This window comes from Erithacus rubecula, assembly GCF_903797595.1.
Source record: "Erithacus rubecula genome assembly, chromosome: 31".
Taxonomy (NCBI): Eukaryota; Metazoa; Chordata; class Aves; order Passeriformes; family Muscicapidae; genus Erithacus; species Erithacus rubecula.
In genome coordinates this window covers 1,411,375-1,424,530 of record NC_136682.1, presented here as the reverse complement: position 1 = coordinate 1,424,530, position 13,156 = coordinate 1,411,375, and the positions used below count along the sequence as shown (strand labels likewise).

Sequence of the window (13,156 nt, the reverse complement as noted above, 5' to 3'; positions counted from 1 at the left end):
CAAGATGTTGCCTGTACCCCCCCAACTGACTCCTCACCCCCTTTTTCTTACCGAGACCCCTCCTCACCAGGAGCGCCTCACACGCTGTGTCCCCCTCCGGGACCCCTCCTCACTGGGATCCCGGTGTTTTCCCCTACCTGGGACCCCGGGGCCGCTCCCAACCGCGATCCCCTTATGGCCCCCCCAGCCGCCCTCCGCCCCACAGGCCAGGCCACAGCTCGTATCCAAAGTGTTTTATATATAATTTATCTGTACACACGAAGGACAAAGTACCTCAGGTCTGCGCTGGGGTGAGGGAGCCAGTGCCCCCCACACTCCCCCCGGGCTCAGCCCCCCCGCCCAAAAACTGCTTCAAAAAAAAAAAAAAAAAAAGAAAAGAAAAAAAAAAAAAGTCACTTCATTAGGTTTTTTTTGCATTTAAAAGGGGGAGGGTCTGACCCCTCCCCCTCCCCACCACAGCCCCCCCGGAGGGAGCTGGGACCCCCCGGGGGGTGAGGGGGCTGCGGAGATGCTGGGCCTGCGCCTCCCCATCCCCCGCAGGCGGCACTTCAATTTGGCACATGGAGGGGGCTGGGCACCCCCCGCCCCCCAAAACCCCCTGCAGTCCCTTTCCTGGGAGGGCCCCATCTCCCCTCTTTGGCACATGGGGGGTTTCAGCAAAGGGATGGGGGTTACCATGACCCCCCCCCTAAAAAAACACCCCGGTGCAGGGCTGGGAAACACCCCCTAAAAAAACACCTGCGGAGGGGGGACACAGGGTTACCTTCCCCACACCCCCCAACCATCTCCCTTGTGTCCATTTCTCCCTTTTTTTTTTAAATATGTGGATTTGGGGATTTTTCCTTTTTTTTTTTTTTTTTTTTTTTGCGGAGTCCCCGGTGTGGGGGGACACCATGGGGAACCCCCTAACTGCCCCCAGGGCCCGCATTGAGGAAGTAGGTGGTCATCTCCCCCTTGCCCTTGACCTTGACCAGCCCCCGGCACTCCAACACGTAGCCCTTGGCAGCCAGCACCTGGTACAGGTCTGTTGTCACCTGGAGGGGGGACACTGGGGTGAGGGGGGGTCTTTGGGGGTCTCTGGGTGGGTGTCCTGTGCCCCTCCCACCCCTGACTGACCTGGATGCGGTCGGGGACCCCGGTGCTGTCCATGCGGCTCGAGACGTTGACGGTGTTGCCCCAAATGTCATATTGGGGTTTGCGAGCCCCAATGACCCCTGCGACCACTGGGCCCATGTTCAGGCCTGGGGGGACACGGGTAAAAGTCAGGGATGACCCCCCCATACTCGGGGAAATGGGGAGAGGGAAGGGGAAAGGGGAAAAGAGGAGTGAGGGGTGAGATTGGAAAAGGACAGAGTAAAAAGGGAAAGAGGAGTGTGAAGGGGGGAAAAAGGGGAGGTGAGAGGGGAAAGGGGGAAAGAGGGGTGAGGGGGAAAAGAAGGGATGGGGGTGAGATTGGAAAAGGAGGGAGTGATGGAGAAAAGAGAGGTATGAAGGGGGGAAAAGGTGGGGTGAGGGGAGAGGGGAAAAGGAAGAGGTGAGGGGGGAAAAAAGGGGGTGGAAAAGGGCAGGAGGGGAGAAGAGGGCGTGCAAAAGGAAAAAGGGGTGTGAGAGAAGAAAATAGAGTATGAAAGAGAAAAAGAGGTGATTGGGAAACGGGAGAATGAGACAGAAAAAAGGGCTGGAAGAGCCTCCAGGCACAAAGCTGTGATGGCTGGAGGTGCAGAGGGATGTGCAAGGGGTGTGCAAGGGCTCACCAATCTTCATCTGGAAGTTGTTGAAGGAGTGCTCATTGATGTACTTCATCTGCTCCATGAGGTGCATGGCGTAGTCGGCCAGCGCCGCGATGTGGCTGCGGCCCTCGCGGTCGTAGGTGGCCGCGTTGAGCCCTGAGGCTGCCATGTAGGTGCTGCCAATGGTCTTGATCTTCTCCAGCTGCCTGTACTTCTGCTCGCTGATGATCTGGGGGGATGGGGTGGGGTCACCCCCACAGCACTTCAACATCCTGCACCCCGCCCTGTGGCTCCACAAATGCTGTTCTATGGTCTCTCCAGCATCCCACAAGCACGTTCCCTGCAGCCCAACCTCCTCCACTGTGCTCCACAACCTCTCCTGCACCCTGTCCCCAATCATGGTGCTCTGCAGGCTCTCCATACCTTGTGCATCCCATCTTCTTGCACCTCATTCATGGTGCTCCACAGCCTCTTCCACAACCTGTGTCTGCATCCCCTGCATCCCATCCTCATCCATGGTGTTCCACAGCTTCTCCAGCACCTCATGCACACAAATTCCTGTACCTTCTCCCCAAACCTGGTGCTCCATAGCCTCTCCAGCACCCCATGCACACCATCTCCTGAACTCTGTCACCAAACCTGGTGTTCCACAGCTTCTCCAGTACTCCATGCACACAAATTCCTGCATCCTGTCCCCAAACCTGGTGTTCCACAGCCTCTCCAGCACCCCATCTTCATGCAAAACATCCTTGTGCACCCTATCCATGCTGCTCCAGCCTCTCCAGCATGCCCTGCACCCTTTCCTGTGCCTACATGAAAGCTGCTCCATGGCTTCTCTAAGGATGAAGTACATCCTGTACCTCACCCCCACTTTCCAGCACCCTCTGACCACACTCCCTGGACCACAACCTCATCCACGCTCCTCCACAGCCTCTCCAGCATCCCATGGACCCCATCCCTGTGCACTTCACCTTCCTGCACCCCCCTTCACCCCAGCACCTCATCAAAGTCAGCGATGATCTCGTTGAGCAGCCTCAGGCACTCCACACCCTCATTGTTGGCCTCCAGCTCCACGTAGAACTCAGAGAAGTTGCTGATGGAGGCGAACATGACGGCCACACACTCGCAGGACTGGTAGTAGAGCTCATCATTGCGCCTCTCCCGTGCCAGAAAATGTGCAGCCACATCTTTGGGCAGGATGTTGTGCAGCAGCCGCCGGTTGTAGGCCTGGAGCTCCTCCATCTCCTCTTTCTCACCTGTTGCCTGTGGGTACAGAGCCAGGTGGGAGCTGCCACAGTGCCCCACAGCCATGCCAGCATCAGGGTGTGGGGAGGGTGGTGGTCCCAGCCCCATGGTCACTCAGTGTTGGGGTGCAGGGAAAAGGTCAGTCCCAGCCCTGCAGCCACCCTCATGTCAGATTGTGGGGAGGGGGTTGATCCCAGCCCTGGATTGGTCCCTGTCCTGTGTCTGCCCCAGTTCTGGGCTGCAGGGAAGGGTCAGCCCTGATCCCAGAGTGCAAGGAGAGGTTTGTTCCAGCCCCACAGTCCTCCTAATCCCAGGGAGCAGAGGAAAGTCAATTCCTGCCCCATGGTCACCCCAATCCCAGGAAGCCCTGGTCCCACAACCCCCTCAGTTCTGGGGTGCAGGGAGGGGGTAGGTGCCAGTCTCAGGATGCAGGAGAAGGGTGGTTCCCAGCTCCCCACACCTTGGCTGTACCTGGAGCTTCCAGAGGAAGTCGAGGCGGGCAGTGGACTCGACCTGCTGCGCGTGCAGGTACAGGGCGAGCGCGAACACGGCCAGGACCACGGGGGTCACGTAGCGCAGGGCCACCTTCCCCTCTGCTGGGCTGCAGGACCCCCAGGAGCCCTGAGACAGGCTGAGGGACCAGCCCCTGCCCACAAAGGGATCCCAAACTGCACCCATACCCAAACATGCACCCAGACCCCAAAGTTCCACCCACCCAGGGACACCTAATCTGCACTCAGACCCCAAAGTTTCACTCGGTTACCCAGAGGAACCCCAAATGTGCACCCAACCCCAAAGATTCACCCACTCACCCAAGAGAATCAAAAACTGCACCCAGACCCCAAAAATTTCCATCCCAGGAACCCTAAAGCTGCACGGCAGACCCCAAAGATCCACTCACCCACCCAAAGAAGCCCCAAATTTACACCCAGACCCCAAAGCTAAACCCACACCAAAGACCCTGAGGCTTTACTTATCCCCTAATGCTGCAGAACCCAAGGCACCCTCCTGCTTCTGCCCACCCTCCACCCTCCACCCAGGTCCCCACTGGCTCCAGTTTCCCACTCACCACTCTCCCTGGGTCACATTGAAGGAGGAGGGCCTGTGGGGACAGCAGAGCAGGGGTCAGTGGGGTGGGGACACAGGTGCAAGGTGGGGACCCTGGGGCACTGGGGGCACTCACAGGGCATTAGCCAGGACCAGCAGGTCAGCGTTGTCGAAGAGAGCAGCGTGAGGCCCTTCCACCAGCAGCAGGAACATGGCCTCAATGGCCACCATGAGCAGCAGCTTCCCAATACTACTGATGTGCAGGAAGACGGAGCAGGCCAGCAGGCTCAGCACTACACTGTAGCTGAAGTACTGGGGAGGGACATTATGGGATGCAGCAGCACCCCAGGAACACTGGATGGCACCCTTGAGATCTTTGCAGCACCCTGAGAACCCCAGACGGCACCCCAGGAAGCAGGACTGGCATCCCAGGAACCCCTGTAACACCTTGGGAACCCTAAACAGCACACCTGGAATGCTGGATGGCACCCTGGGAACCCTGGATGGCACACCTGGAATGCTGGTGGACACTCCTGGAAATCCCTGATGGCACCCCAGTAACCTCTGCAGCACACTAAGAACCCCACATGGCACCCCAGAAGCTCTGGGAACACCAGCCAGCACCACAGGACTCCTGAAGCACTCCAGGAACCCAGATGGCACCCAGGAACCATGGATGGTACCCCAGAAATGCTGAATGGCACCTTGGGGAACCCTCTGCCACCTTGGAAACACCAGCTGGGACCCTAAGAAACCTCAGAGAGCATTCCAGGAACCCCTGCAGCACCTTGGGAACACTAGGTGGCACCCTTGGGAACCCTGCAGCACCCCTGGAACTCCTGCAGCACCTCCCCACGCCCACAAGGACCTTGCACCCCTGGGGACACTGTGCCAGCACCCAGGAACCTCAAGGGCTCAGTGCCAGCACCCGCTGAGGACCTTGGACCCGAGCGACCTGTGCCAGCACCCCGTGTGTGGGGGGACCCTGTGCTGCCACCCTGCACCCATGGGGACTCAGTGGCAGCACTCTGGGGGACACTGAACCCTCTGGGACCCTGTGCCAGCATCCTTAGGGACACAGTGTCTTCAGGGACCCCATTCCAGCACGCTGTGCCCTCAGGAACCCTGTGCCAGCATGTTTGGGGACACTGTGCCAGAACCCTGGGGGACACAATGCCAGCTCCCAGGGAGGACTTGGCAGCAGCAGGGACCCCTGTGGGAGCCTGACCCCACGCCCAGTGCTCACCTCGGGGAAGTCACAGGCCAGCCCATCACCGTGGCAGGAGCCCAGGGGGGCGCCCAGGGAGAAGTTGAGGGCGCGGAGCTGGCAGGGCCCCACGGAGCCGGGGGTGACATTGAGCTCACGGGCAGCACAGTCCCGCAGGGCCACACGGCTGCAGGAGAACTGGGGGTGCCAGAAGGGTGAGCCAGTGACCAGCGGCTCCCCACAGCCCCCCAAAAAACCCCCCCAATCCCCCACGACCCTACCATGTTGACGAAGGCAGCGATGAAGACGAGGAGGATGGTGAAGACAGCGATGGCGGTGCTGCGGGCGCGGGACTGGACGATGCCACGGGAGAGCTGCTGCAGCGCGCTGGGAAAGAGCTGGGGGGCACCAAGGAGACTGTCAGACATGACCAAACCCCCCAGAAACCCCCCCAGCCCTCAGGTACTCACAGTGACGCAGGAGTAGATGGCACAGATGAAGAGGATGGCAGCAAGGAGGATGAAGATGCTGACATAGACCCCGAGCATCAGCGAGGAGCTGGGGAGAGGTGGGAGGTGAGTCAAGGGGTTGGGGGATCAGAGCTGATATTTAGGGGGGCTGTGGCACTTACTGGGGGAACACCAGGATCTGGAGGCAGCAGATGAAGCAGAAGACAAGGAGGGTACAGGCCACGTAGCCACCAAAACGGTCATCAACCTTCTTGGAGTACTGAGGAGACAGGGAGAGGTTGGATGGATAGAGGGGGGACCCCAGGAACCCCAGAGGAAAAATGGAGGAAGGTGTGAGGGGACACCAGTGAATGGGGTAGAGAGGAATGGAGGGAACCTGGGGGACAGGATAGAGGGAAATGGGAGGACCCCAAAGGATGCAGGTGAAAGGGGACTGGGGACATCCCAGAGGATGCAAGGTATGGGATGGAGGTGTGGACCCCAGAGGGTGGGGAAAAAAGGGACAGGAGCACCCTGGTGCATGGGATGGAGGGGGATGGGGGGGCTCCAGGGATGCAGGAAATGGGATGCAGGGAAGGGCCCCCAGGGGATGAAATGGAGGGGATGAGGTTGAGAAGGTGGAGGGACCATGAAACCAGCACAGAGAAAACTCCAAGGGATGGAGGAAAGATGGGAGGACAAAGATGCTGATGGGGCCACGGCAGAGGGGACTTCAAGAGACAGTCAGAATGGTGGGTCCAGAACAAAGGCAACAGAGGGTTCCCCAACCTTCTTCTCCAGCTCAGGGGTCTGGAAGGTGAGCAGGAACTTCTTGACGTGGTCCTTGCGGAGCTGGTCGATGCTGCGGGCATCGATGGCCCGGCTCAGGAACTCATCCACCTCATCCTCGGGGTTCAGGGCCTCCTGAGCACCACGGCTGGGGAATGGGGGGGTCAGCACCCTCCCAGGCTCCCAGCTCTGTCCCAGGGAGGGGCTGGTCACAACCCCCCCAGCAGCATGGGAACACTTACTTGTTCTTACTGGAGTCATCGATGCCCTGGGAGACACAAGGGAGACGGAGGTGTCAGAGACACTGGCACAGATGGGGTGACCCTCATGAATGACAAGGACATGGGACATCCCCCAGGGTCACCCAGGATGGGGGACAGAGTTCCAGGGGTAAATGGGGCAGGGAGGGGTCCCCAAGGATTCTTGGCAAGGACAAGAGGATCTCAAGGGTGTGCAAAGGGAGGAGGGAGGGATGTCTAACACCAATGAGGATGGGAGACCCCTGAGGGTGCCCAGGACTGGTGAGAACAAGGAGCATCTCCAAGATCTGCTGAGCACCAGGGGCCACGCAGGAACTCCCTGAGGCCTGCGGGCAGCAGGAGGAAGCCACAAGGACTGTGTGCAAGGCTGGGGAAGCCACCCACAGCCACGGAAGGGTAGTGAGAGGCTGATAGCAGCGTGGTGAGGGCCCCCCATGCCCGATGCCCTCCCCAGACTCACCATCTGCCGGAAGGCCTTGGAGTCCTTGGTGCGGGAGAAGGAGCGCTCGGGCACCCAGCGCGGCACCAGCCCCTCGGTGGAGTTGGCCCGAGTGCGCTGCAGCTTGGCCAGGATGGCCTTCTCCTCCTTCTGCAGGGGGACACGGCCATGAGGGGGTGAGCCCAGCTTTCCCACACCCCTGCTGCCCCCCGGATGAGCCCCAACTCACGCGCTTCTGGCTGCAGCCCACGATGAGGAAGGTCTCGATGTTGTGCTCCTTGAGGTAGGCGTTGCGTTCGCCCCCGTGGCCTGGCTCCACCTCATAGTCCCCATTCAGGTACTGCAGCGTTGCCCAGGTGATGTGGATGCGCCTGGGGATGGGGGGATGAAGGTACTGAGCCCTCCCTGCCCAGTGCCCCCACCCCAGACCCCAGCCCCCCATCCCAGCTCACCCAGCTTTGCCACCCGCTTCCATGTGGTTGGCAAGGGTGACATCGTTGGACCAGACATCGAACTGCCACTTGCGCAGCCCCAGGACGCCGCAGTGAACACGCCCGCTGTGGATGCCCACACGCATGTTCACGTTCACCCCCGTCACCTCACGCACCAGCCTGCAGATGGGACCAGCACTGAGTCACCCCAGGTGCTCATGGCCCCCCCAGGTGCCTTGAGGTATCCCCAAGCAACCCTTGCAGCAAGCATCACAGCCCCCCATTGGCACCATGGCATCTCCAGACACCCCAAGGCACCCCACGGTCTTTCAGGATTCCCAGGCACCCCAAAGCTCCACTGGACTCACAGGCACCTGAGGCACCATGGCACCACCCATGGCACCCCTGTAACCCAGACTGGTGAGTACTGGGGATGTCCCAACCCCAGGAAAGGGAGCCATCTCCCAAGCTGCATCAGCACCTGGGACTTGCCAAAACTAGGGTAAATTGCAGCCCCCCCAAGCTGCAGTGGGGGACACACCAGTACCAGACACAGCTCCTCAGTGTTGTGGTAGCACTTGGGACATGCCAGCATGGACCCCCACACTGTGATGGCACTGGGGACACACCAGCACCAGGGTTGTGGTGGCACAGGAGATGCGCCAGCCCAAGGGGTGGGCTCAGGTGCAGTCCCCCAAGCTGTGGTGGCACTGGGGACAGGCCCAGCCCCTGGCTCTGCCCCACTCACGAGATGGCCTCGATCATGTCAACGCCCATCTCCACACAGCAGTGAGCGTGGTCCCCACGCGCCTCCGGCAGCCCCGACACACAGTAGTAGCAGTCCCCCAGGATCTTGATGCGCAGGCAGTGGTTCTCCTGGGGGGCACAAACAGGTTAGGAGGGTTCCAGGACCACCCCCCAAAAGTCCCCCAGCCCCTCCACTCACCGCAGCCAGCTTGTCAAAGCGGGCAAAGAGCTCGTTGAGTGTCATCACCAGCTCCTGGGCCGTGCACTGCGAGGCCAGGCTGGTGAAACCCTCAATGTCTGCGAAGAGGATGCTGCCAGGAGGAAGAGCACAGGCTGGGGATGGCCCACACACTGCCCCAGACACCCTCCCCTGGTGATGCCTCCCCCAAACCTCACCTTCACCCCTGTCCCCACAGTACCTGACATTGTCATGCTTCTGGATGTAGATCTTGTGGAACATCATGTCCTCCTTCTTGGTGTTGATGTCCTCCTTCATCTCCATGGCCACGTGCTGTGGCAGCACTGAGAGCAGCAGCCGCTCCTGCGGCCAGAGCAGTCCTGTCAGCAGGGCTGGGGTGCTGATGGACCCCCAGCCCAGCACAGGGACCCCCCCAGGATCCCCTGTCCCACCTGCTGACGGTTCTCCCGCTGCAGGTGCAGGCGAGCCTGGATGTAGCCACGGGTCTCCTGGAAGGCCTGGCGCTGCGACACCTCGGCAGGGTAGTGGGTGCAGACCCCCACCACGTTGGTGCAGAGGAAAATCAGGGCATTGGCGCTGAGCTGGAGGGGAGGTGGGCTCAGTGTGACCAACTGGGCACCCCCAGCCAGCTCTGCCACCCTCCTCTGCACCACAGAACCTTGGCTTTGGTATGGTGCTAAAAAGGGAGAAGAGGGGGGGGCTGCAAAGAGAGGGATGTGGGTATGGGAACATGGGGGCTCAAGGCAGGGGGACATGGGGGTTCTGGGACACAGGGTAGGGAGGATGCAGGGACATGGAGACGCAGGGGACAGGGTTGGGGGGACGTGGGGCACCAAAGGACATGGAAAAAAAGGCAAGGGGGCTGCAAGGACAAGGGGCTGTGGAAAAGCAGGGAACAGGGGATGCAGGGACCTGGGGACACAAGGTAGGGGGATCACAAGTGGCTAGGGACACAAGGTCGGGTGGCAGAAGGGACTTGGGGACACAGGGGACAGGCATAGGGTGAATATGGAGGACCTGGAGACCCAGGACATGGGATGTGGGGATGTAGAAAAGCAGAGCAGGGGGGATATGAGGATACAGGAGCCTGATGCCAGGGGTTACATGGGGGCCTGGAGCATGGGGTCATGGGGACGCCCTCGGGAAGCAGAGGAAGTCAGAAAGCGGAGATGACTGCGGAGGGAGCTGCGGTTTCCCCCCATTCCCATCCCCTGGGACCGGGGCCAGGGCTATTTATAGCACTCCAGCACACTGGGACACTGGGAGCAGAGGCCTCCCACCCCCTCCCCGGCCCCATGGCATCCCCCAGAGCCCCATTGCTCCTACCCTGAAGGGGTGAACCCGACCCAGGGGGGTGGCCCCTCCCGTGACCCTGCTGGCCTCAGATGTCATTGTGCTCCTCGCCCTGTGCCCCGAGGGGACGGCACGTGGCCCAGGCCCTGGCCAGGCAGGGCGAGGGTGACGGTGACAAACAGCTCTGCTCAAGGAGGGGGAGTGCTGGGGCTGGAAACACGCAGCCCTAGGGATGGGTGACCCCTGTGCAGCCCCTGTGCAAGCAGCACCCCGCTGGGAGCACCCACCACCTTGGAGGGGCTGGACAGGGGACACTGGCAGTGTCCCAGCCCCCTTGGGTGACAGCCACTCCCCTGCCCTGGTGCCCTTGACTTGCGTCCCTCCTCGGGGGTTTCCGCCAGCCCTACAACGGGGGCTTTGTGGGTGCCCCTTCCTCCTGGTGCAGCCCACAATGGTGGGTCTGTGCTGGGATGAGGGGCCCCATGTCCCCCCGGGGCTCTGGCACTGTAAAGACCCCCAGTCCCACCAGAGGACCCCAGCATGGGACCTCCCCTCCAGGCCTCCTATCTCCGGGTAGCCAAGAGGCCCCTCCTGCATCTAGAACTTTCCACCAGCAGAAACACCAAGTGCAAAAAAAAAATCCCAAATTTGCAGAGCAGGATTCAGGGACGGGAGATCCCACCTGCAGCTGAGCAGGAACCCTTGGGCTCAGGCCATCCCAGGTGTGTCCCTACCTGCTTCCAGAGGAAGGGGTCGGCAGCGTTGCGGTGCCAGGAGATGGCGAGGTGCAGGGCAGAGAGCAGGACCCCGGCCAGCACGGCCGCCCGCATCCGCACGGGCAGCAGCGTGTAGGTGATGTAGATGAAAAAGACGCTCCACCAAACGCCCTCGGCCGCGCTTCGGGGAGCCACGGCCACCGTGCCCAGCGCCTGTACCCCGGCCAGCAGCCCCAGCACCACGTAGCTCACCACCCACATGTAGTCCTGGGGGAAGGCGCTGCGACTGCACAGCACCATGAGGAGCAGGAACAGGGCCGTGGCACCGGCCAGCGCGGCGGCCGCTGGCACGTGGGGGGCACCGGGCAGGCAGAGAAAGAGCAGCATCACCCCACAAACCAGCACCAGCACTCCCATCAGCACCGTCAGGCTGCTCTGGTTCATCTGGAAGAAGTAGCGCTGGTAAAGCCGCTCCAGTTTGGCCGACTGGAAGCGTTTGGAGCGGAAAACCTGGAGCAGCCGCCGCCAGCACTCGCCGGCCGATGGCCGCCCCCCATGTCCCCCCGCTCCCTTGGGCGCCTTGGCCTCGCCGTCCTCCAAGCTCACATCCACCGATTTGAGTCCCAGGTCGCCCGCAGGCCCCTTCTTGCCGTAATGATCCTCCTGCCAAGAGCAGCGCAGCCCCCGGGGGGGTCCCGCGCCCCGCTCCATCTCAGGGTCCTGCAGGCAGCTCATGTAGCGGGGGCCACAGAGGCCAGCTCGGGGCCGGGGTCCCTTCTTGCCGTTGCGCTCCCCCCATGCCGTCTTCCGCTCGTCCACCTTGGGCACCAGGATGCCGCTGAACCACGACATGCTGTGGGCACCGAGGAGGGGTCAGCGCTTGGACCCCCACCCTGACACCCAAGGAGCGGCCCTGGTGTCCACGGGGGTGCAAGGCCGTGCAAGGATGTCCTGATGTCCCCACCACCAACCCGGGGGATGCAGAGCCAAAGTCCCAGCTCTCCCACAACCCCCATGGTCCCTGTGGGAACGGCCAGTGCTGGGTTCGCGGTGCCCCAGTGTCCCGGTGCTGGGTGCCCGGTGCCTGAATCCTGGTGCACAGCTCTGGGATCCCGGTGCTGGGTCCCCGGTGTTGGGTTCCCGTTGTCCCGGTGCCCAGTGTCCTGGTGCCCAGTGCGTGGCCCTGCCGAGGCCGCCCCGAGCCCGCCCTTCCCGGTGCAGCGACCTGCGACAAAGCTGGGACCGACCGGGGCGTCCCGGCCCTGTTTGTCTTGAACGGCGGCCAACGGGCTGTACCGGGCACGGCCGCCCCGGGGCACCGGGAACCAGCCGGGACGTGGCAGCCGGTCCCTGCCCCGGGCGAGCGGCGGTGGAAAACGGCCACCGGGGAGGGCCGGCCCCGGTGGCGGCCGCCGCCTCCCTCCCTCCCTCCCCGCTCCGGGCACGGGAGCCCCGCCGAGCCCGGCCCGTACACCGGGACCCACCAGCGCCCTCCGGCCGCCGCACCGGACGTTCCCACCGCAGCGGCAGCTCCCGCCGCACCGGTCCCCCTCGAGCACCGCGCAGCCCCCCGGGGCCGCACCGCTCCCGCCGCCCGGGGGCCCGGCCCGGTGTCGCCCCTCCGCCCTGATCCCAGTTCTAGCCCCAGTCCCGATCCCGGTCCCGGTCCCGATCCTCGACGCCGCCGCCGCCCCGATCCACCCCCCCCGCCCCTCCCGCCGCTCCCGGTGCGCCCGGGCGGCCCCGCTCACCTCCGCCTCCGGCGCTGCCGCCCGCGGGGCCCCGCGCCCCTCCACGGCCCCGCCGCCGCCCGCTCCTACACGGCGGCCGCGCCGCGTCCCCGCCGCCCCATCCCGCGCCCAGGCCGGGCCCCCGGTGGCGGTGGCGGCCCCGGTCCCGGTCGCGGCCGCGCAGCCCCGGCCCGCCCCGGCCGGTGCCCGCCCCCCCTCCCCCCCCCCCCGCCCGGATCCGCTCCCGGGCGCTCCCGGCCGGCGGCCTTAAAGGCGCAGCGGCGGCGGCGGGAACGGCCCGGTACGGCCCGGAGCGGTGGGGGCGGACTCGCACCCCCGGGGCTGCGCACACGCGCACGGACACGAACACACGCACCGACATGGCGGGGACAGCGGGGACACGCGCGCCCGGACCCCCCGTGTCCGCACCTCCCGGGCCCCCCGCGTCCGCACAGCCCCCCCCGAGTGTGCCCCTTGCACACCCACCCCAGTGCCCCCAGTGCTTCCCCCTGCACACCCGCCCCGCGCACATCCCGCTGCCCCCCTTGCACACCCAACACGCGCGTGTTGCACACGCATCTGTGTTCACACGCACACGAATCCCCCCGCACACCCACGCACCCACCGCCTTGCACACCCCCTGCACGCACACACAGAACACAAACCATTGCACACGCGTTTTCCACGCTGCACACACGGATATTGCACATGCACATCATCCTTGCACATTTACACGCCCTTTCACACTCAGGCAGCCCCGTTACGCACTCACACATAAACCCCTCTATATTTGTGTGCAAACACACGAATCCCCGTGTTCACACACCTGTGCACCCCTCAGGTACAGCGAGCGTGCACACACTGCAGGTGCACA

At 63.1% G+C, this 13,156-nt stretch overlaps 1 protein-coding gene across 1 annotated transcript; it reads right to left on the bottom strand.

The window, feature by feature from the left end:
- Positions 1-230: 230 nt before the first annotated feature.
- ADCY6 (adenylate cyclase 6) lies at positions 231-12,486 on the bottom strand. The gene is made up of 22 exons (XM_079329281.1): positions 12,304-12,486; positions 10,571-11,405; positions 8,975-9,124; positions 8,764-8,885; positions 8,544-8,655; positions 8,346-8,473; positions 7,619-7,777; positions 7,396-7,537; positions 7,188-7,316; positions 6,710-6,735; positions 6,468-6,615; positions 5,861-5,958; positions 5,700-5,787; positions 5,511-5,627; positions 5,269-5,427; positions 4,159-4,334; positions 4,045-4,077; positions 3,447-3,576; positions 2,730-2,993; positions 1,755-1,959; positions 1,117-1,241; positions 231-1,034 (listed from the first exon to the last, which is right to left on the bottom strand). Exons 2-22 carry the CDS (start codon positions 11,402-11,404, stop codon positions 906-908), a joined length of 3,474 nt encoding a protein of 1,157 aa, XP_079185407.1. The 5' UTR covers position 11,405; positions 12,304-12,486; the 3' UTR covers positions 231-905.
- Positions 12,487-13,156: the final 670 nt, after the last annotated feature.

Coding starts and splice junctions, on each gene's coding strand:
- ADCY6 (XM_079329281.1), bottom strand. CDS start 11,404: ATGTCGTGGTTCAGCGGCATCCTGGTGCCCAAGGTGGACGAGCGGAAG. Junction 6,616..6,709: donor GATGACTCCAGTAAGAACAA/GTAAGTGTTCCC, acceptor CCCATTCCCCAG/CCGTGGTGCTCAGGAGGCCC. Junction 5,628..5,699: donor CCATCTACTCCTGCGTCACT/GTGAGTACCTGA, acceptor GGTGCCCCCCAG/CTCTTTCCCAGCGCGCTGCA.